The sequence below is a fragment of the Geotrypetes seraphini genome, chromosome 6, assembly GCF_902459505.1.
Source record: "Geotrypetes seraphini chromosome 6, aGeoSer1.1, whole genome shotgun sequence".
In the NCBI taxonomy this organism is placed as follows: domain Eukaryota; kingdom Metazoa; phylum Chordata; class Amphibia; order Gymnophiona; family Dermophiidae; genus Geotrypetes; species Geotrypetes seraphini.
The window spans coordinates 31,782,757-31,800,813 of NC_047089.1; the positions used below are offsets into that span (position 1 = coordinate 31,782,757).

An 18,057-nucleotide genomic window follows, 5' to 3' on the forward strand; every position below is an offset into this window, starting at 1 on the left:
AATGTGATCATTCTGGGCTACTTCCTTAATCATTCTAGCTGCAACATTTTGAACAACCTGCAGCGCTTTGATTTTAACTTTTGCAATTCCCATCAACAATGAATTATAGAAATCTATCTTTTATACCACAATACTTTGTACTACAGTCCGAAAGTCAGCTATGGCCATCATTGCTCTCACTCCAGCCAATAATCTTACCACATTAGACATTTATAATTGATATGTGAGTTTTGAATCAAGTTTAACCCCTGAGAATCTTAGTTGATGTGACTAACGGGACTGCTTTACCATTGAACTGAATCTTTAAAGATAAGGAGATACTGTCTTTGTGTGAAAAAAAAAAACTATTGAAGTGGATTTATCTGGATTAAGTTTGAGTTTGTGGTTCAGTCACCAAGATTTGCATTTATTGATGACATTTCTGAGGCTGTACCTGTGTCCAAAGTGTGTAGGATTTGTATGTCGTCTGCGTAGACGTACATTGTAAATCCAAGAGATTGTCCAAAGGTTAAAAGCGAAGCGAGGTATATATTAAAGAGCAGAAGGTGATAGGACTGATCCTTGGGAGAGTCCTGAATCTAGAGCAAATGCTTTTGATTCTACTTGCTCAATAATGACAGAGTAAGGCCAGTCAGCTATATATGATTTAAACCAAGAAATTACTGTTCCTAAAATGCCTATTTCTTGAAGTCATTCCAGGCAATGATCCACGAGATCAAATGCTGAGGATAAGTCTAGTGAAATCATTAGAATGGATGGAGTCTAAGCAGAGCATGGGCAGGACTCCCATGTGTATCACTTAAGGCCAGAATCTATAAATGGCACCCTAGTTAGGTGCTGCTAGGGTGCCCCAGTTGAGGCTGTCTAGCAACGCCTAACTAAAATCCACGCCTAACCTAAATGACTCCAGTTAGCTTAAATGGCATGGTAACTGACAGCACCATTGAAGTTAATTGAATAATTAATTTTTAAAAATTTAAATTTAAAAGTTAGGTGATGAATTCCACATAGCGCCTAAGTCAAGGTGTCTTCCAGTGCCTAACGATGCCTACCTGAAAAGTTGGTGTGGTTAGGGTGGGGAATAGGCTTGGTTGACTTAAGTGTCACTAGGCATCTGAGTTAGGTGCCGATAAATTAATAAAGCCTGGCTTAATATACCAGTGTCTACCTCCAGGGCACCTAAGCACGCCTAAGCGCTACTAGGCAAGATTGGCGCCTAGCAGTTGATTGACAACTGTGCCGAGATATCCTGGAACTCTTCTGCTAGAGCATAACCCCTTGTAGGAAGTTTTTCAGATATACCTGGTATACTTCATTTAAACTGTAGTCTTCCTGACCAAAAGACTACATTCCAAGAAGGGCCATTTATAGAATCTGACCCTTATAGAATACTATAAATCATGTTTGTATCTCCAGCAGTTAGATGCAAACATATACACCATGTGCATACGGACATGCGAAGAGATGGAGGAAAGACTCATTCTGAGAAAAGAGTGGTTTCAATGTCCTGAAGAGCTGGTCAGGTCCATGGGTGATTCTACCTGCACTGCTCGTCTTTCCTTTCACTGATGTACATAAATATTTCCACCTCTCTTTGCCTTTTTAGTTAGTTAGTTTGGTTTTTTTTATCTCATGCCTTTACTTTCTTTACCATTTTCCCATCTCTTTCAGGTCATCTTTGTATTCTTTCTTGTGGTCCTTTCTCTGAGAAATCTTGTATGGTTTGAATGCTAATCTTTTGCTTTTACTTTCTCAGCAAACCTCTTTTGAAAATCAAATCCATTTTTTGTTTCTTAGCAACAGATCTGTTTTTCAGAACAAAAAATGAGGAAGCTGAAATGTTGCATCACTTATTTTGCCATTGACCTTTCTATAGTTTTCAGTTATGAACAAGTGGTGGCTTATTCAGTTATTGCTATGTGGAACAGAAGAGGATGGAATTCATCTCTCCTTTCCTATTGCCAATCAGTATGATATTCCTCGATATTGCTATTAATCTTCCCTTAAATGGAACATTATGGGGCTCATAATCGAAAGAGAAAAACGTCCATAAACCGGCCTAAGTCGGCACTTGGACGAACATTTCTCAAAAACGTCCAAGCGCCGAAAATAAAAACGGGTTTTGGACATATTTCTAAACGACCTAGGCCTTCATAGTGCCACTCAACGTCCAACGCTAAACGGGGCGTTTCGGGAGGCGTGTCGAGGGTGGGAGTTGGGTGGGACGTGACTCGCTTAGACTTAGTCGTACAGCATGTATAATCGAAAGTTATACAGCCCAGGATTGACGGAACTTGGACGTTGTGACTTAGACCATGTAAAACATGGTCTAAGTCACAAAAACCCACCTAAACTCACCAGATAAGCACTGCAAACACATAACACAGACCCCCACATACTACCCCACACCCCCATAAAAATTTTATTCATAACTTTAAATTTCAGCCTCCAGACCATCATCACCTGGCAGCCAGGCATAGGAAAGCCTAGTCGTCCAGCACAGAGGCAGCTTAAGTCATCTTGGGGGTGGATTAGGGACCCATAGAGAGGACCTATGCCCATAAGCCCCTGTAAGCACTGCATTGATACTTAAACATGTGCACTGCCCTAAACACCCCCAAAACCCATTTTTACTGGCATATAAGTGGCTCCTGCAGCCTTAAGGGCTATTGGGGTGGTAGATAAGTGGGTCTAGGGGATTATGGAGGTGGTTTGGGGGGCTCACTGTCACCTATAAGGGAGCAGTAGTGAAGAGTAGCCATGGCACCCATTTTGTGAAGTTCACAGCAGTGCCCTGTAAGGTACCCCACTATTTAGGTGCCATGTCTGGGTGTGCAGTCCATCACTTTGGAGACCCCTCACACGTCCAACAGGGCTTGTTCTAGGCATTTTGGACTTGGATGGAAAGTTGGACAGAAATGTGGTATAAAGATGGACGATTTAGTGGCTTGGACGATCAGATCGGCAGGACGTATAATTAGACGATTTTCGAAAGTAAGAAAAAGTTGGACGTCTTTCGAAAATGTGTCTTAGGCTCTTTTTAACTTTGGACGACTTGTGAGATGGACGTAAACGGACTTAGACATCCCTTTCGATTATGCCCCTCATACAAGTTTTTATGAAGATTCATATATTACTATAAACCAAAGGTACTTTCCTGACTGATATATATCACATAATAATTTCTTCTAATTCTTCTGGCCTATAGCACATGTACATACATTAAATACACAGGATATGTTTTGTAACTCATTCGATAATCTCAGTAGCATCACAATTTAATCAGCCTAGACCATCTACAAGTGCCCATATAGGCCTGGATTTTGTAAATGGCACCATTATCGGCGGCTGCCTTAAAAATGGTCGCTAATTGTGTGTCAGTCGTTCAATGGCACCATTTACAGAATTGCGGCTACGTGAAAGGTAGGTGCCAGAAATGTCGGCCAGGGTTGTAAAAGCCTACATTTCCAGTGCCTACCTTTCACGAGGGGGTGGGGTAGGGGAAACAATTTGCCATCAACCTTCAAATTTAAGTTATTTTCTCCGTAGGAGCATTGGGACCCTAATGATTGGATCAATGTTCCTGGGAGTCATGTTAAAGGGGGTGGTATTAAAAGAAGTGCATTGCATACTTCCCTTCCCTGCTATAGATCAAAACTGATACCCCTCTGAAGACATTCCCATGTTCCTCCATGCTATAAAGATATCTCCCACTCTCCAAGATCAGGCCTTCAACCCCTCTCCCTCAAAGACGCCTCCAGATCTTCTTGGAGTCAGTCCGGAGGGTGGCTGCTGGGATGGTTAATGGTCTTCATCGTGGAGCATATGGATACAGACTCTTAGACCTTAATATGTGTAATTCAGAGGAAAGATGAGAGAGAGAGAGGAGATATAATTGAGCCTTTTAAATATCTCAATGGTATAAATGCACAGGAGGCGGATCTCTTTCAACTGAAAGGAAGCTGTAGAACGAGAGAGCATAAGATGAAGTTGAAAGGAGATAGACTCAAAAGTAATCTGAGAAAGGGTGGTGGATGCATGAAATGACCTCCCAGTGGAGGTAGTTGAGACAAGCACTGTATTTGAATTCAAGGAAGGGATAGGCATGTGGATTCTCTTGGGTGAAGGAAAAGATAGCGGATGATGTGGATGTGGTGACATGGCTTTTATCTGCCATCAGTTTCTCTGTTTTCCATAATTCCCAAAGCCACACCAGTCAGTTTTCCTATAAGCACAACCCTGTTCTGTGTTTTTTTTAAATGTACATTTTCAAAATGCTTTTAGAGTTTCCAAGAGTGCATAAAGTTTCCAAGTTTATTCATAATTTGATATACCGACCATCAGCAAGTATCTGGTCAGTTTACAGTGCTACAATTTAAGTTGAAATAAAAGTAAAATGGAACAGTAACATAAATTATTGGACAAGACATAGAGAAAATTGATACGAGAGGGACTGGGGAAAGGGAAGGATTCAGAGTTACACACGTGTAGATTTCATATCAAGACTAGAGCATGTTCAGTGTCAGTCTGATAGAATGTGGTAGCCCTTAGGTTTACATGGGCATTTGCTGTGTGGCAGTAAAAACTAGCAAGATCAGGAAATAACTAATACCATATTTGTTTATCCAGGAAATCAAGCCAAAACAGGATGGAGCTGTCAGGTAATTGACATGATTGCTAGACACAAATAATGGAGTATGATAGAAGAAAACCTCTTGGTAGTAAGCAGTAAATAAAGGAAATTTATTTTACAAAAAGTCTCTTTGTATTCAAGAAATCAAAGTGAATTCTGTACAAAATGAGCAAACCCCTTAGGCATATTTTCTGAAATAGATATGGAATGTGAAATGAATACTTATTTTGCAGTGCCTGTAATAATTCTCAACTTCGGTTTTTCTATGATTTTTGTTGCACTCGGTTCCAAAAATGCTTTTTATTTACTGTACAAACTTTAATAAAAAAATATATACTTTAACACGCATAGCAAAATAATCCACTGTATTCATTAATTTGTTGAAAATCAGAAGCACTTGAAGATGTGGGAATAAACTTTCAAACTTCCTTTCCTGCCTCTGGGTTTCTCTAGCTCTCCGGACCTTCTCTTAAGATATCCTGGAACTATTCTGCTAGAGCAGGGGTAGGGAACTCCGGTCCTCAAGAGCCGTATTGCAGTCAGGTTTTCAGGATTTCCCCAATTAATATGCATTGGAAGCAGTGCATGCACATAGATCTCATGCATATTCATTGGGGAAATCCTGAAAACCCGATTGGAATATGGCTCTCAAGGACCGGAGTTCCCTACCCCTGTGCTAGAGCATAGCCCCTTGTAGGAAGTTTTTCAGATATACCTGGTATCCCTTCATTTAAACCAGTGGTTCCCAAACCTGTCCTGGGGGACCCCCAGCCAGTCGGGTTTTCAAGATATCCCTAATGAATATGCATGAGAAAGATTTGCATATAATGGAAGTGACAGGTATGCAAATCTCTCACATGCATATTCATTAGGGATATCATGAAAACCCGACTGGCTGGGGGTCCCCCAGGACAGGGTTTGGGAACCACTGATTTAAACTGTAGTCCTCCTGACCAAAAGACTACATTACAAGAAGTGAGCAGCTCATTTCATGATTTCCAACTGCTCTTATGAAAGGGGGAATATAGACTCAACATCTTTCTATAAGTGGTATATAAATATAAATTGTTTGGGTTTTTTAAATTATTTTATCCTTTCAAATTATCATTATACACACAATGATAAGGAAATACTGAAATACAATATTATCACTACAAGCTGATCTAAGCAAAAAAACAAACAAACCACAAAAGTAATATTTCATCTCATATAGTCCACAATAAGAGAGGGAGACAAAGAAAGAGAAAAAACTAACCCCTGGGGCAGGGAAATATCATACAGAACTTTATGGAAAAGAGCAGTTAACATCCTTCCAGTCTTTTAACACAACATAACATCATGATTCAATCTGGATGTGTAGAGATCCCTTTACCTTCTAAAAAGAAACCTAATTGGGCAGGTTCAAAAAATACATATTTATTTCCTTGAAGGGAAGCAAAACACTTACAGGGAAATCTTAACTGAAAAACTGCCCCTAAAGAGATCACTTTTGTACAGTATATCAAATGCTGTTAATGAGTAATAATTTTGAAAAATACGCGATCTGCCCCTGACAGAGCCATATAGGTGAAACGCAGCTGTTTTGGGCACATCCTTGTATTCCTGGGAGTACTTTTAATAAAGACTTTATATCTGGATTTTATTTGGTCTGCTTATTTGTTTTCTCCTAAGCTTAGGGGTACCAGATTTGTCCTAAAAATAAAAAAAGGATGCGTAGCCCCACCCTGTTGCACCACAGCCCTGCTCCGTTCTGCCTCCAGCCCCCAACCCCGGCCCCACACAAACCCTGTCTGTTCAGGGCCGCATCTGGATGGCAACTGCGCATATGCAGATGCGATGTGATGACATCACATGCATGTGAATGATGTTATCACATCACATTCACGCATGCACAGATGCCCTCCAGACATGGCCCCGAGCTCAATGGTTTCAAAACCCATCTGGATGCCTGGACAGTCCTCTAAAAAGACATGTCCAGGTAAATCCAGATGCCTGGTAACCCTACCTAAACTAGAACTCTGCAGAATAATAGTTTAGCATGGATCTTCTCAGTGACTAACTTTACCATGCGATTTCATTTCTTCTGGATTGCGTCCATTTTGAGAGATCAGGGAACAGGTATACCCTTTCTCCCAAATAGGATACTTGTTTTCAAATTAAAGTACAATTTCTGCAACATTTCCTTATCCTGAAGAAACGCAAGAGAGACTGATAATGTGGCCCGACCCTCTATTTCAATATCAGATGATTGTAATATATCAGATATATCCATCTGATCTCTACCTCCTCCTGATTCTCCTTCTTTATTTGGAATTTTCTTTAAGTAATACATTTTTTGTAGTGGAGGGAGGTCAGATTCTGATATCTTTTAAGATTGTTAACATAAAATTTCTAAAGAGTTCCCGAGGTGTCATAAACTTGGCTATTGGAAAATTTAAGAGTCTCAAATTCAAACTTTTCTGTTGATTCTCCAAGTTTTCAATCTTCCTCTGGAACATCATTTTATCTGAAACTTGTTTAGCAATCAAAGTCTTAGTCTCAATCGTTTTCTCTAAAGTCTTCAATCCTAATTGTTGCTGCTGAAATGATGCCTCCAACAGAGCTATCTTAGAAGTTGAGTTTAAAGTTAATGCTACAAAGTTAGCACATACCGAGTGCAGGTTCTCCAGCACCATCCAGATAGAGTAAAGTGTAACAGCCTGAAGTCTCTCAGATGGCTTGAGGGGGGAAATAACTGCCAGCTTTTCTTTAGCATTTTCTCCAGGTGCCAAACCCTTGATTCCCTCACCCTCACCACCGCTTGCTCCCAAAGGCGTTGTGTTCCCAATTCGCTATGACTCCACACCAAGAGTCAGCGTTGGCGTCGAGGTCAGGACTTCCGGGTCAACTTCAGGTCTCGGAAGCATCTCACCCGATGCACTCGGGGAGCCCTCTAACAGCGTCCGGTCCTCCAAAGTTCTTCCTGACATTGGGGGCATATGTGGTCATGTCGCCATCTAAGCTGAGTCCTTCCCCAAACTCAGCAGCAGATCTGCCCGAACTGGTAGGTTGGACTGTAAACGTTGTCATTATAGTCTGACGCATAGTAGATCTAACAGAGGCAGCTCAATGCTGGCGTTAGCGGCAATTTAGCACGCGCTAAAACCGCTAGTGCAGCTTAGTAAAAGGAGCCCATAGCTTACGAAGCAAATGAGGTTTAAAAAAAACTTTCGACAACACCGCTTTTATCTGTGGTTTAAAAGACAGAGCAGAGTCCAAGATCACTCTGAAATATTTACATTGGTTAAACACCGGTACTACGATATTATCAAGTACTAACACAGAGGGGCATGAAACGAGGCTCTTTTCACGACCAATTGCCAGTACCTCCATTTTATCCATATTCAGTTTTAGATGATTTACCTCCATCCATTTAAATCATGGAATATATAACTTTTTTTTTCAGAAAAATTGTATAATGGAGTCACATATAAATGGGCTGAGAAAAAAAAAACCAATATGATTTGCAAAAATAAATGATTGAAAGTGAAGTTCAAGATCATCCTATGGGAAATTATTTGTAAAAAGAGTAAGTGAAATGTCAGACAAAATGAAAACATATGATAAGGTAAACCCAGATGGAAAGAATGACATATGAAATGCCTATAGTAGAATTCTCAAGAGTTATCAAACCAAATGGTTGCTCATAAATCTGAATACAGATTTATAGACAAAATATATTAGTTTTAGCACAGCTCACTCTTACCTCCAAACTGTTTCATAAATTACAGATATAGTCAAAACATCTCACATTCTGAACACAGTTACTATAATATTTGTGCCATATTGGATTTGATATGCTAAGGAGCTCATAATCGAAAGAGAAAAACGTCTAAAAAACGTCCTAAGTCGGCACTTGGCCGATTATAAATGAAAGACGTCCAAGTGCCGATAATCAAACCGGGTTTTGGACGTATTTCTAAACGACCTAGGCCTTCATTGTGCTGCAGAATGACTATAGCTAAACGTTGCGTTTCAGGAGGAGTGTCGAGGACGGGATTTGGGTGGGACGTGGGCAGGCTTAGACTTAGTCGTACAGCATGTATAACCGAAAGTTTTACAACAGAGCCTAGACGAAACTTGGATGTTGTGACTTAGACCATTTAAAACATGGTCAAAGTCACAAAAACCCAACTAAAGTCACCAGATAAGCACTGCAAACACATATTACAGACCCCCACACACTACCCCAGTGATCACCGACACCCCCCCCCCATAAAAATCGTAATCACACCTGTAAAATTCAGCCTCCAGAACATCATCACCTGTCAGCCTGGCTAGGAAAGCCTAGTCGTCCTGCACAGAGGCAGCTTAAGTCTTGGGGTGGGTTAGGGACCCATAGAGAGAAAGCCCCATGCCCATAAGCCCCTGTAATCACTGCATTGATACTGAAACATATGCGCTCCCCTATACACCCCCAAAACCCTTTTGTACTGGCATATGGGTGGCTCCTGCAGCCATAAGAGCTATCAGAGGATAGATAGGTGGGTCTAGGGGATTCTGGAGATGGTTTGGGGTCCTCACCATGACCTATATGGGAGCTGTAGTGAGATGATGACATGGCACCCTTTTGTGAAGTTCACATAAGTACCCTGTAAGGTACCCCACTATTTAGGTGCCATGTCTGGGTGTTCAGTCCATCACTTTGCAGACCTCTCCCACATCCAACAGGGCTTGTTCTGGGCGTTTTTGACTTGGACGAAAAGTTGGATGAAAATGTGGTATAAAGATGGACGATTTAGCGACTTGGACGATCAGATCGGCAGGATGTATACTTAGACGATTTTCAAAAGGGAAAAAAAAATTGGACGTTTTTTTCAAAAATGTGTCCTAAGCTGTTTTTTTTATACTTTAGACGACTTGAGACTTAGATGAAAACGGACTTAGACGTTCCTTTCGATTATGCCCCTCCACGCATTTTATCCATAGGGGTCATCTTAGTAAGGCGCTAAAGATTAACACCCGCTAAATGCTAACACGTCCATAGACTATAATGGGCGCGTTAGCATTTAGCGTGCACTAATCGTTATTGTGTGCTAAATCGAATTAGCGCGTGTGCTAAATTGGCTAGCCCGCCTTAGTAAAAGAGGGGGATAGATAGGAAATATGAAAAAATCTTTATTAGTCAACATGCCTTATATACACTTTAGGTTAACAAGACAATTTATTTGTATCTGCTATTGAGTGCTAGGGCTGTGCAGTTTTATAACGAATGCTAACGCATTATAAATAAGGACTGTTTAGTTCTCGCCCATTTAAACAAAATCAAATTGCCGTGGTGGTAGCACAGTGTGAAAACTCCTTTTGGGTCTATTCATTTCCTGCAGAATCATCAAATGCTGCAAACTTTGGGCTCCTTTTACTAAGGTGCGCTAGTGCAGTGTTTTTCAACCTTTTTACACCTATGGACCGGCAGAAATAAAAGAATTACTCTGTGGACCGGCATCGGTCCGTGGACCGGCGGTTGAAGAACACTGGGCTAAGTCATGGGCCAGACCCCGCCCCCATAATGGTGCTAATTGCACCTTGCACGTCCAGTGCCTCATCTGGAAGCCTTCCCTTTGATGTTGCAACGTCAGAGAGAAGGCTTCCGGTTCAGGTGCAGGATGCCATTAGGAGCCACTGCCCGTGGCTTTGTGCACTGAATCAGTTAGGAAGAGGAAGATGGCTCGAAGATAACGCCGCATCGATCGCACCGTGGACCGGAGGTTGAAAAACACTGTTTTGGGCCTGATGCACGTGCTGGCCCTGTGGACCGGCAGGAAATTTCTGTGGACCGGCACGGGTCCATGGACCGGTGGTTGAAGAACACTGCGCTAGTGGTTTTAGCAGCTTTGCAAAAGGACCCCTTTGTAGCAGAGGAGAATCTATGAAGGCTAGCTAACCATATGCCAAGAAGTGAAGAGACAGAAAGTAAGACTTAAGACCAAGAAGACCCCACATGGCATAAATGGCATAATATGAGAGGGTTGCCCACGTCGTCTATGTTCTGGTCTGCCATCGGCTCCAATTCCAATCCAACAGTTCCTCTCTATGCACTCCTACAGTAAAGCATCCCAAAGGAATTCAAAATTTGTAAAATATTAAGAATGTGTGGAATACCCTTAGTGTGACGTCATGAGCGATGGGCTAACTGCGCCTTTGAGGAGGAAGCTCTAAGCTTATATAGATGTTCCCAGAGCTTATGTTGCTCTGTGACGCACACCATCACAGGGTATACCTCATGTGCTAAACAATGTTTATGTGCACAAATAGTGAATACATCTAATTTTAGTGAAATATATGTACGCTATTGTGTTGGAATTCAGTTGTCTGTTGGTAAGACAGAATCAATGCAGCACTTATCTTAGGCGTACTTCGGTTGCCGTTAGTTTCTCACGGCAGTAACATTTTTGACTGTGTGGATTAATGGACCCAAAATAGTTTTTTTCGGTTATCGAGAGGTCAGTGGTCATTATATCCTCCGGTTCGGTTCTACAAAGCTCAGTTTCGAGGTGCTATGCCTCTTCGGGAACCCCTGATCCAAACTTTATATCGGCTCTAATTCCATCAGTAATAGAAAAAGCAGGGACAGCCCCCAAGGAAGCAAAGAAGTCCCACAAAATATCTGAGTTGTAGAAGATTTTGAACATGTTTGAGCATCAGCAATGCATTATACAATACATATACTTTAGGAAGGCCTTTAATAGAGGAAATCTAATGAGTCATCAAGCAATGGCATATTGCAGTGTTTCTCAACTTGGTCCTGGAGTACCCCCTTGCCAGTACCCTACTTTGTTGGTTCAGTGCCCTGTTGTATAATTGTTTTGGCACTTCTCATACACTAAAAATAATACTTTATTATTATATTTTACTGTAAACTGCATTGATGTTTATATGGAAGGTGGTATATCAAGATTAATAAAGTTGGGGCTATTCTCCCTGGAAAAGCGGAGACTTAGAGGAGACATGATAGAAACCTTCAAGATCATGAAGGGTATAGAAAAAATAGACAGGGACTGACTTTTCAAATTAAGGGGAACCACACGTACAAGGGGGCACTCAGAGAAATTGAAAGGGGAGAGGTTTAGATCAAACACCAGGAAGTTCTTCTTCACACAGAGGGTGGTGGATGCATGGCATGCGCTGCCGGAGGATGTAGTAAGCAGGAGCACGCTACAGGGCTTCAAAGAAGCCTTGGATAGGTACTTGGAGGACAAAGGGATAGAAGGGTACAGATAGGAATAGAGGTAGAGGTAATTAGTCAGGGACCACTGTTTCAGGCAATAGGCCTGATGGGCTGCCGCGGGTGCGGACCGCTGAGCAACATGGACCTATGGTCTGCCTCAGCGGAGGCAACTCTTATGTTCTTATATTTTTAGAGAGAGATGACTTTGTTTTTTTGTTTATTATTTTTGTCTATGGCATGCTTATTTTTTGAAAGGTGGATTATTTGCTATACTGCACAGATGTATTTTTTTTTTTTTTGTGAAGAGTTGTATATCAAATTTACATAGTAACATTGTAAATGACGGCAGATAAGAACCCGAATGGTCCATCCAGTCTGCCCAACCATACCCTCTCTTTAAATAACTGATTTAATTTAAATTGCCCTTTTTCCTAGATATTTCTGGGCCAGAAACCCAGAACTCTGCCCAATACTATGCTTAGTACTACTGAAGTCTCCATTAAAGCCTAGTCCAACCCATCTAAACCTTCCTAGTCATCAAAGCCCTCCCCAGCCCATGCTCAACTGAATGGCCATATAAAGGACACAGACCGTGCAAGTCTGCCCAGTACTGTCCTTAGTTCTTCAGTATATGCCCATTATTTTCTGATTAGAGATACTCTGTTTTTATCCCATGCTTTTTTGAACTGTGTCACCATTTTCCTCTCCACCATTTACCTCGGGAGCAAATTCCAGACATCAACTACCCTCTCCGTAAAGAATTTCCTAGTCTACCACCCCTCAACCTCAAATTTTGCCCTCTGGTTTTACCGTTTTACTTTCTCTGGAAAACATTTAAAAAGTCAAAAATATTTGTGAATTGCATGTCTGACAGTGCATAAATGAATTCAAGCAGAGGAAGAGAAGCTGTTTGTCATGAGTCTACTATTGCTGGTCTGAGATCAAGAATAAGAAGATGCAAATATGTACTTTAAGGGGAGTCAAAGACAGTAAAAAAGCTTAGCTTTCCATCCTAAGCAGAATGGTGAGGATTATTTGAAAAGGAAGAGGCCAAACATTGAATATCATTATGCCTCTGTAGAGGTCCCTGGTGTGATGGTAACTTGAGAATTGCGTACAGCTTTTGTCACCTCGTATCAAAAAGAATATAGCGGAAATAAAAAGGTTCATGGAAGAGCAATAAAAACACAGAGGGATTGCAATTGATCTCTTATGAAGAAAGGTTAAACAAGTTAGGGCTCTTTATCTCTGAAAAGAGATGATTGCTAGGGGATATGGAAGAAATTAAAAAACTCATAATTATAGTGGAATGATTAAAAAAGGGACAGCTGTTTAACCTTTCAAACAAATCTAATACACAAAGACGCTCCTTAAAACTAAGAACTATTCTGTGTGACCCATGAGTAAAAGTAGGGTTACCATATGGCTCCAGAAAAAGGAGGAAGGATAGAGACATCCGGGTTTTACTTCCATTGCTTTCATGTAATTAAACTTTGCTCCTGTGGTCTGTCCTACTCTGGCAATTCTTATGTTCTTATGTGAACCAAGTATAGGACAATCAAGCCATTGTTACATCACCGATGAGCTTGACTCTTAGGCATTGGTGGAATGAGGTTTTATGACATCACAATCTTTGCTTTGGAATGCTGCTACTCTTTGGATTTCTAACAAACACACAGATCATTACCCAAAATATTCAACCCACAAAATTGTCAATCAAAAAGAAAAAAGGGGTATAAAGGATAATTAATACAGAAATTATTTTTAATTTTTATTTTTATTAAGTGCCTGACTTCTTGTTTATGAAACAATCTATTATTACTAATAACCCACACTTATCATATAAGACCTTATTTTAAGCATACACTTTTACCATAATGTATAAATAAATTATTCAAATTTAATTTAATTTAATTTAAATTGAGAGGCTAAAGGGAGGGGACAAAGGGAGGGTTCTCAGTATGCAAATGCATTGTTCTCAATAAAGAGACCTCTTATAACTTATATGTTATTTCAAGTCTTCATCCTGAATGCATGTGATGTAATCATTTACTTCAAACCTCCTTCCTACCTCAAAAAGATTTTTGTTTTTTATATTTGATCAATTAATTTAATTGAAAAACTATCAACTAGCTGACTGAGAGTGCATAATTTAATTTCTTGACTTAAAATAACTTTATTAAGCATATCAAAAATTTTAATGAGTTTGGTGCTTATCTAAAATTCAATTCAATTCATCCAATTCCTCATAAATGTATTAAAGTATATCAAAGAGAGAAGAAAAAGAACAGCAACACTTATCTTGGTGGCTTCCCAGCCCAAATCAACGTTGGTGGGTTATGAACTACCCGACGCTCAAACTGTTTTAGAGCGTTTCAGCTATCAACTAGTCTTCATTGGGAGACAATATGGTTGCTGTGCCACTGTCAATTATAACTGCAGCAGCAGTAGAATGGCCACGGCGGCTTGCTCTGAGATGGAGAATGACACGGTGACAAAATTCATCACCGTTCCTGTCTCCACGGATAACCGCGGGAAATAAACCCATGTCATTTTCTAGTGTCTATTTCATCCTCTGTCCTTACACCAGCATTCTTCAAAGCAAAGCTTGCGGGTCATTGGCTGTGCTTATGTGAGCCAAGGATAATGAAGCCACTGATGTGATTGGCTCTTAAGCACTGGTGGAATGAGGCATTATGACATCACAATATCTGCTCTGGATACCAGAGACTGTCATTCTGTAGTGTCTGTTTCAACCTCAGTCCTTCTACACCAGCATTCTTCAAAGCAAAGCTTGCGGGTCAGTGGTTATGGCCATTCATACTCTGATTCTTCCCTCTCTCCTTAAAGAATGACATGAAGATGGTTTACTGCGGTTATCTGCGGGGACGGGAACGGTGATGAATTTTGTCACCGTGTCATTCTCTACTCTGAGATAAGAAGCTTGCTGCTCTTGCTGTGCTTCAATCAGCAAATGAGCAAACTGCCTTTTCCTCCATCCTCCTTCACAAAAGCTGTGAGGCAAGGCAGTTAGGTAGACACCGCTTTCTTACTGGAAGAGGTTTTCTTGCTTCTCAGCTGCCTAGCTGCCTTGCCTCACAGCGTTGGTTTTGGCTGGGAAGCCACCAAGATAAGTGTTGCTGTTCTTCTTTCGTCTCTCTTTGATATACTTTAATACATTTTTGAGGAATTGGATGAATTGAATTGAATTTTAGATAAGCACCAAACTCATTAAAAATTTTTGATATGCTTAATAAAGTTATTTTAAGTCAAGAAATTAAATTATGCACTCTCAGTCAGCTAGTTGATAGTTTTTCAATTAAATTAAATTTGATGAATTTATCTATACATTAGGGTAAAAGTGTATGCTTAAAATAAGGTCTTATATGATAAGTGTGGGTTATTAGTAATAATAGATTGTTTCATAAACAAGAAATCAGGCACTCAATAAAAATAAAATTTATTAAAATAATTTTTGTATTAATTATCCTTTATACCCCCTTTTTCTTTTTGATTGACTCTTTGGATTTCTGCCAGGTACTTGGGACTTGGGTTGGCCACTGCTGGAAACAGGATACTGGGCTTGATGGACTTTCAATCTCTCCCAGTACAGCAATTCTTATGTTGTACTGCACCTTTGTAAAAGGACCCCTATGTTCCCATGCAAGCCATACCTACAAATGCCTCCTTCCAATCTATATGCATCCTTCAGCTTTTATATATTACTATGTAAATCCTGTAGCTTTCTAAAATGGAAATGTACATGCATTGGCCATGTGTAAACTGATTTAATTTTTTCACTTGATATACCGCTTTACACAAAGTATTAAAGAAATCCTTCCCATCATTTCCACAGAAGTCAGTAGTAGAGTATTTTTTAGTATATGCAACAAAATCAAGGTGTTTACCATGTTTCTTCAGTATTTTTTATTTATTTTTTTTATTTAGAGATTACCTATAGTTGGGTTTTTAACGAGTTCCCATCCTTTGTGGCAGAAGATAGCCGACGCTTTATCTCGCAGGAAACAGGAAACCTCTACATCTCCAAGGCACAGGCATCTGATGTAGGCAGCTATATCTGCCTGGTAAAAAACACAATGACAAATGCAAGAGTTATGAGTCCGCCAACGCCACTCACCCTGCGCGATGATGGTAAGCAGTACATATCTGTACTTTAAACATCATGTTTTTGGCACTATATTGAGATAAAAGAGAAGTTTTTATATTTTCTGATTAAATTCAAATATAGATTTATTTATTTATATACTGCCTATCAAAGTGGTTTACAATCAGGTACTCAAGCATTTTCCCTATTTGTCCCGCTGGGCTCACACTCTATCTAATGTACCTGGGGCTAATGGAGGATTGAGTGACTTGCCCAGGGTCATAAGGAGCAGTGTGGGATTTGAACCCACAACCTCAGGATGCTGAGGCGGTAACTCTAACCACTACACCACTCCTTCCTTCTTAATGGGTTTCCTATTTTGTACTTAATCATTATTAAATCTGGCCCTTTGAGTAGGGCTACCATATGGTTCCAGAAAAAAGGAGGATGGATTGAGACATCCGTGTTTTACTTTCATTGCTTTCAATGGAAGTAAAACCCAGATATCTCAATCCATCTTCCTTTTTCTGGAGCCATATGGTAACCCTACCTTTGAGATACTACTACTTATCATTTCTACAGTCTGTTACATGTTAAACATGTAACAGACTACAACATATCAAGCCCTATATTGAACCGCAGTTCCTGCATTCGGGGGTGAGCCCAGATATTCAATGCCAGGGTCTCCGGGGTCTCCGACATTGAATGTCTGGGGCAAAAGTCGGCGGGTCACATTTAGCCGGCCAACTCAATTTTCATCGGCTGGCCGGCTAAGGCTAACGGCCAAAGATAGATGGTCTGTCTGACTGTGTGTCTTTCCCTGCTAATTCCCAACCCACTCCCTTGGCTGATTGGGGATCCCTGGTGTCCAGTGTGACAGAAGCCGTTCCTGTTCTCTCCTGCTTCCTGTCTCGAGTCATTCAAAATGGCAACTAGACCTCTAGTGTTAATATTGCAGCATAACCACTAGGGGTCAGGCTTCCATATATAGGCTGCTTTGGGAGCTGCTCAAGGGAATCTGTGCCACAAGGCTAGGGTTACCATATTTAAAAAAAGAAAACCCTGGACACATAACCCCGCCCTGTTCTGCCTCCAGCCCCATCCAGTTTTGCCCCAACCCTACCCGGTTCCACCTCCAGCCCCATCCAGTTCCGCCTCTAACGCCGCTCCATTTTTCCCTCCAGCCCTACTCCCAGAAAGTCTCCTCTCTTTGCGATGCGCTCCAACTGCATCTGGAGGGTCTGGAGCATGTGTGGATTTGTGTAACATCATCCGCACGTACTCAGAGGCCCTCCGGATGCGGCCGGAACTTGTAGAGGCTTTCCAAAACCTGGACAAATGCCAGGTTTTTGGACTGTTATCTATAAAGAGGACATGTCTGGGTTTTCCCGGACATCCGGTAACCCTACACAAGGGGAATTACCTTTGACAGTTTATGTGCTGTGAGTTTTTTGTTTGTTTGTTTGTTGGGGGGGGGGGTGCATAGGGGCTTCTATGCCATAAGTTGAGGGCTCCTTTGAGGAGTGCTTTGTTGCACCAGGGAGGGCTTCTATCTACTGGGTGTATTCCAGATTGGGACCCTTTACAGAGGGAGTGTATATTTGGGCAGCATATATCCCCCTTGTGCAGCTGTCTAAAATTGCTGCTCCCTCTGTAAACGGAGAGACTTGAACATGCAGTCCTGGACCTGTTTTACTAGTACATCTAGGCATGCCACTCTCTTTGCCTGAGGTTAGAAAAGTCATCAGCCACATCTCACTGGAGAAATTTCCCGGGCTAGATGGTTTACTATTTGATATTTTCAAAAAATCAGGAGATTTCTTATTCATGAAACATTTGCAGCTCTTTCACGGTATTTGAAAACATGGTTCTGTGATCCATAATTTCATAGATGAGTTAATCTTCTGTCTGTATAAGAAGGGTTACAGAATCTGTAGCAATAACCATCAAAGAATTTCTCTGCAGTCTGTTACTGGGAAAGTACTAGTAAAAGTAATTCTTTAGAACGGTGGAGACCCTTGTGGACAGTATCTTATAAGATATTTCATGTAAACCGTTCTGGACTCCCTTGAGAGGACGGTATAGAAAATTTAATAAATATGCATGCTGTAT

At 40.8% G+C, this 18,057-nt stretch overlaps 1 protein-coding gene across 1 annotated transcript in view; it reads left to right on the plus strand.

Moving 5' to 3' along the window:
- CNTN5 (contactin 5) overlaps positions 1-18,057 on the plus strand; it is a 1,460,727-nt gene that overhangs the window by 1,076,855 nt on the left and 365,815 nt on the right. Inside the window, 1 exon segment of the mRNA XM_033947995.1 lies at positions 15,789-15,992. Coding sequence (XP_033803886.1) covers positions 15,789-15,992 — 204 coding nt within the window.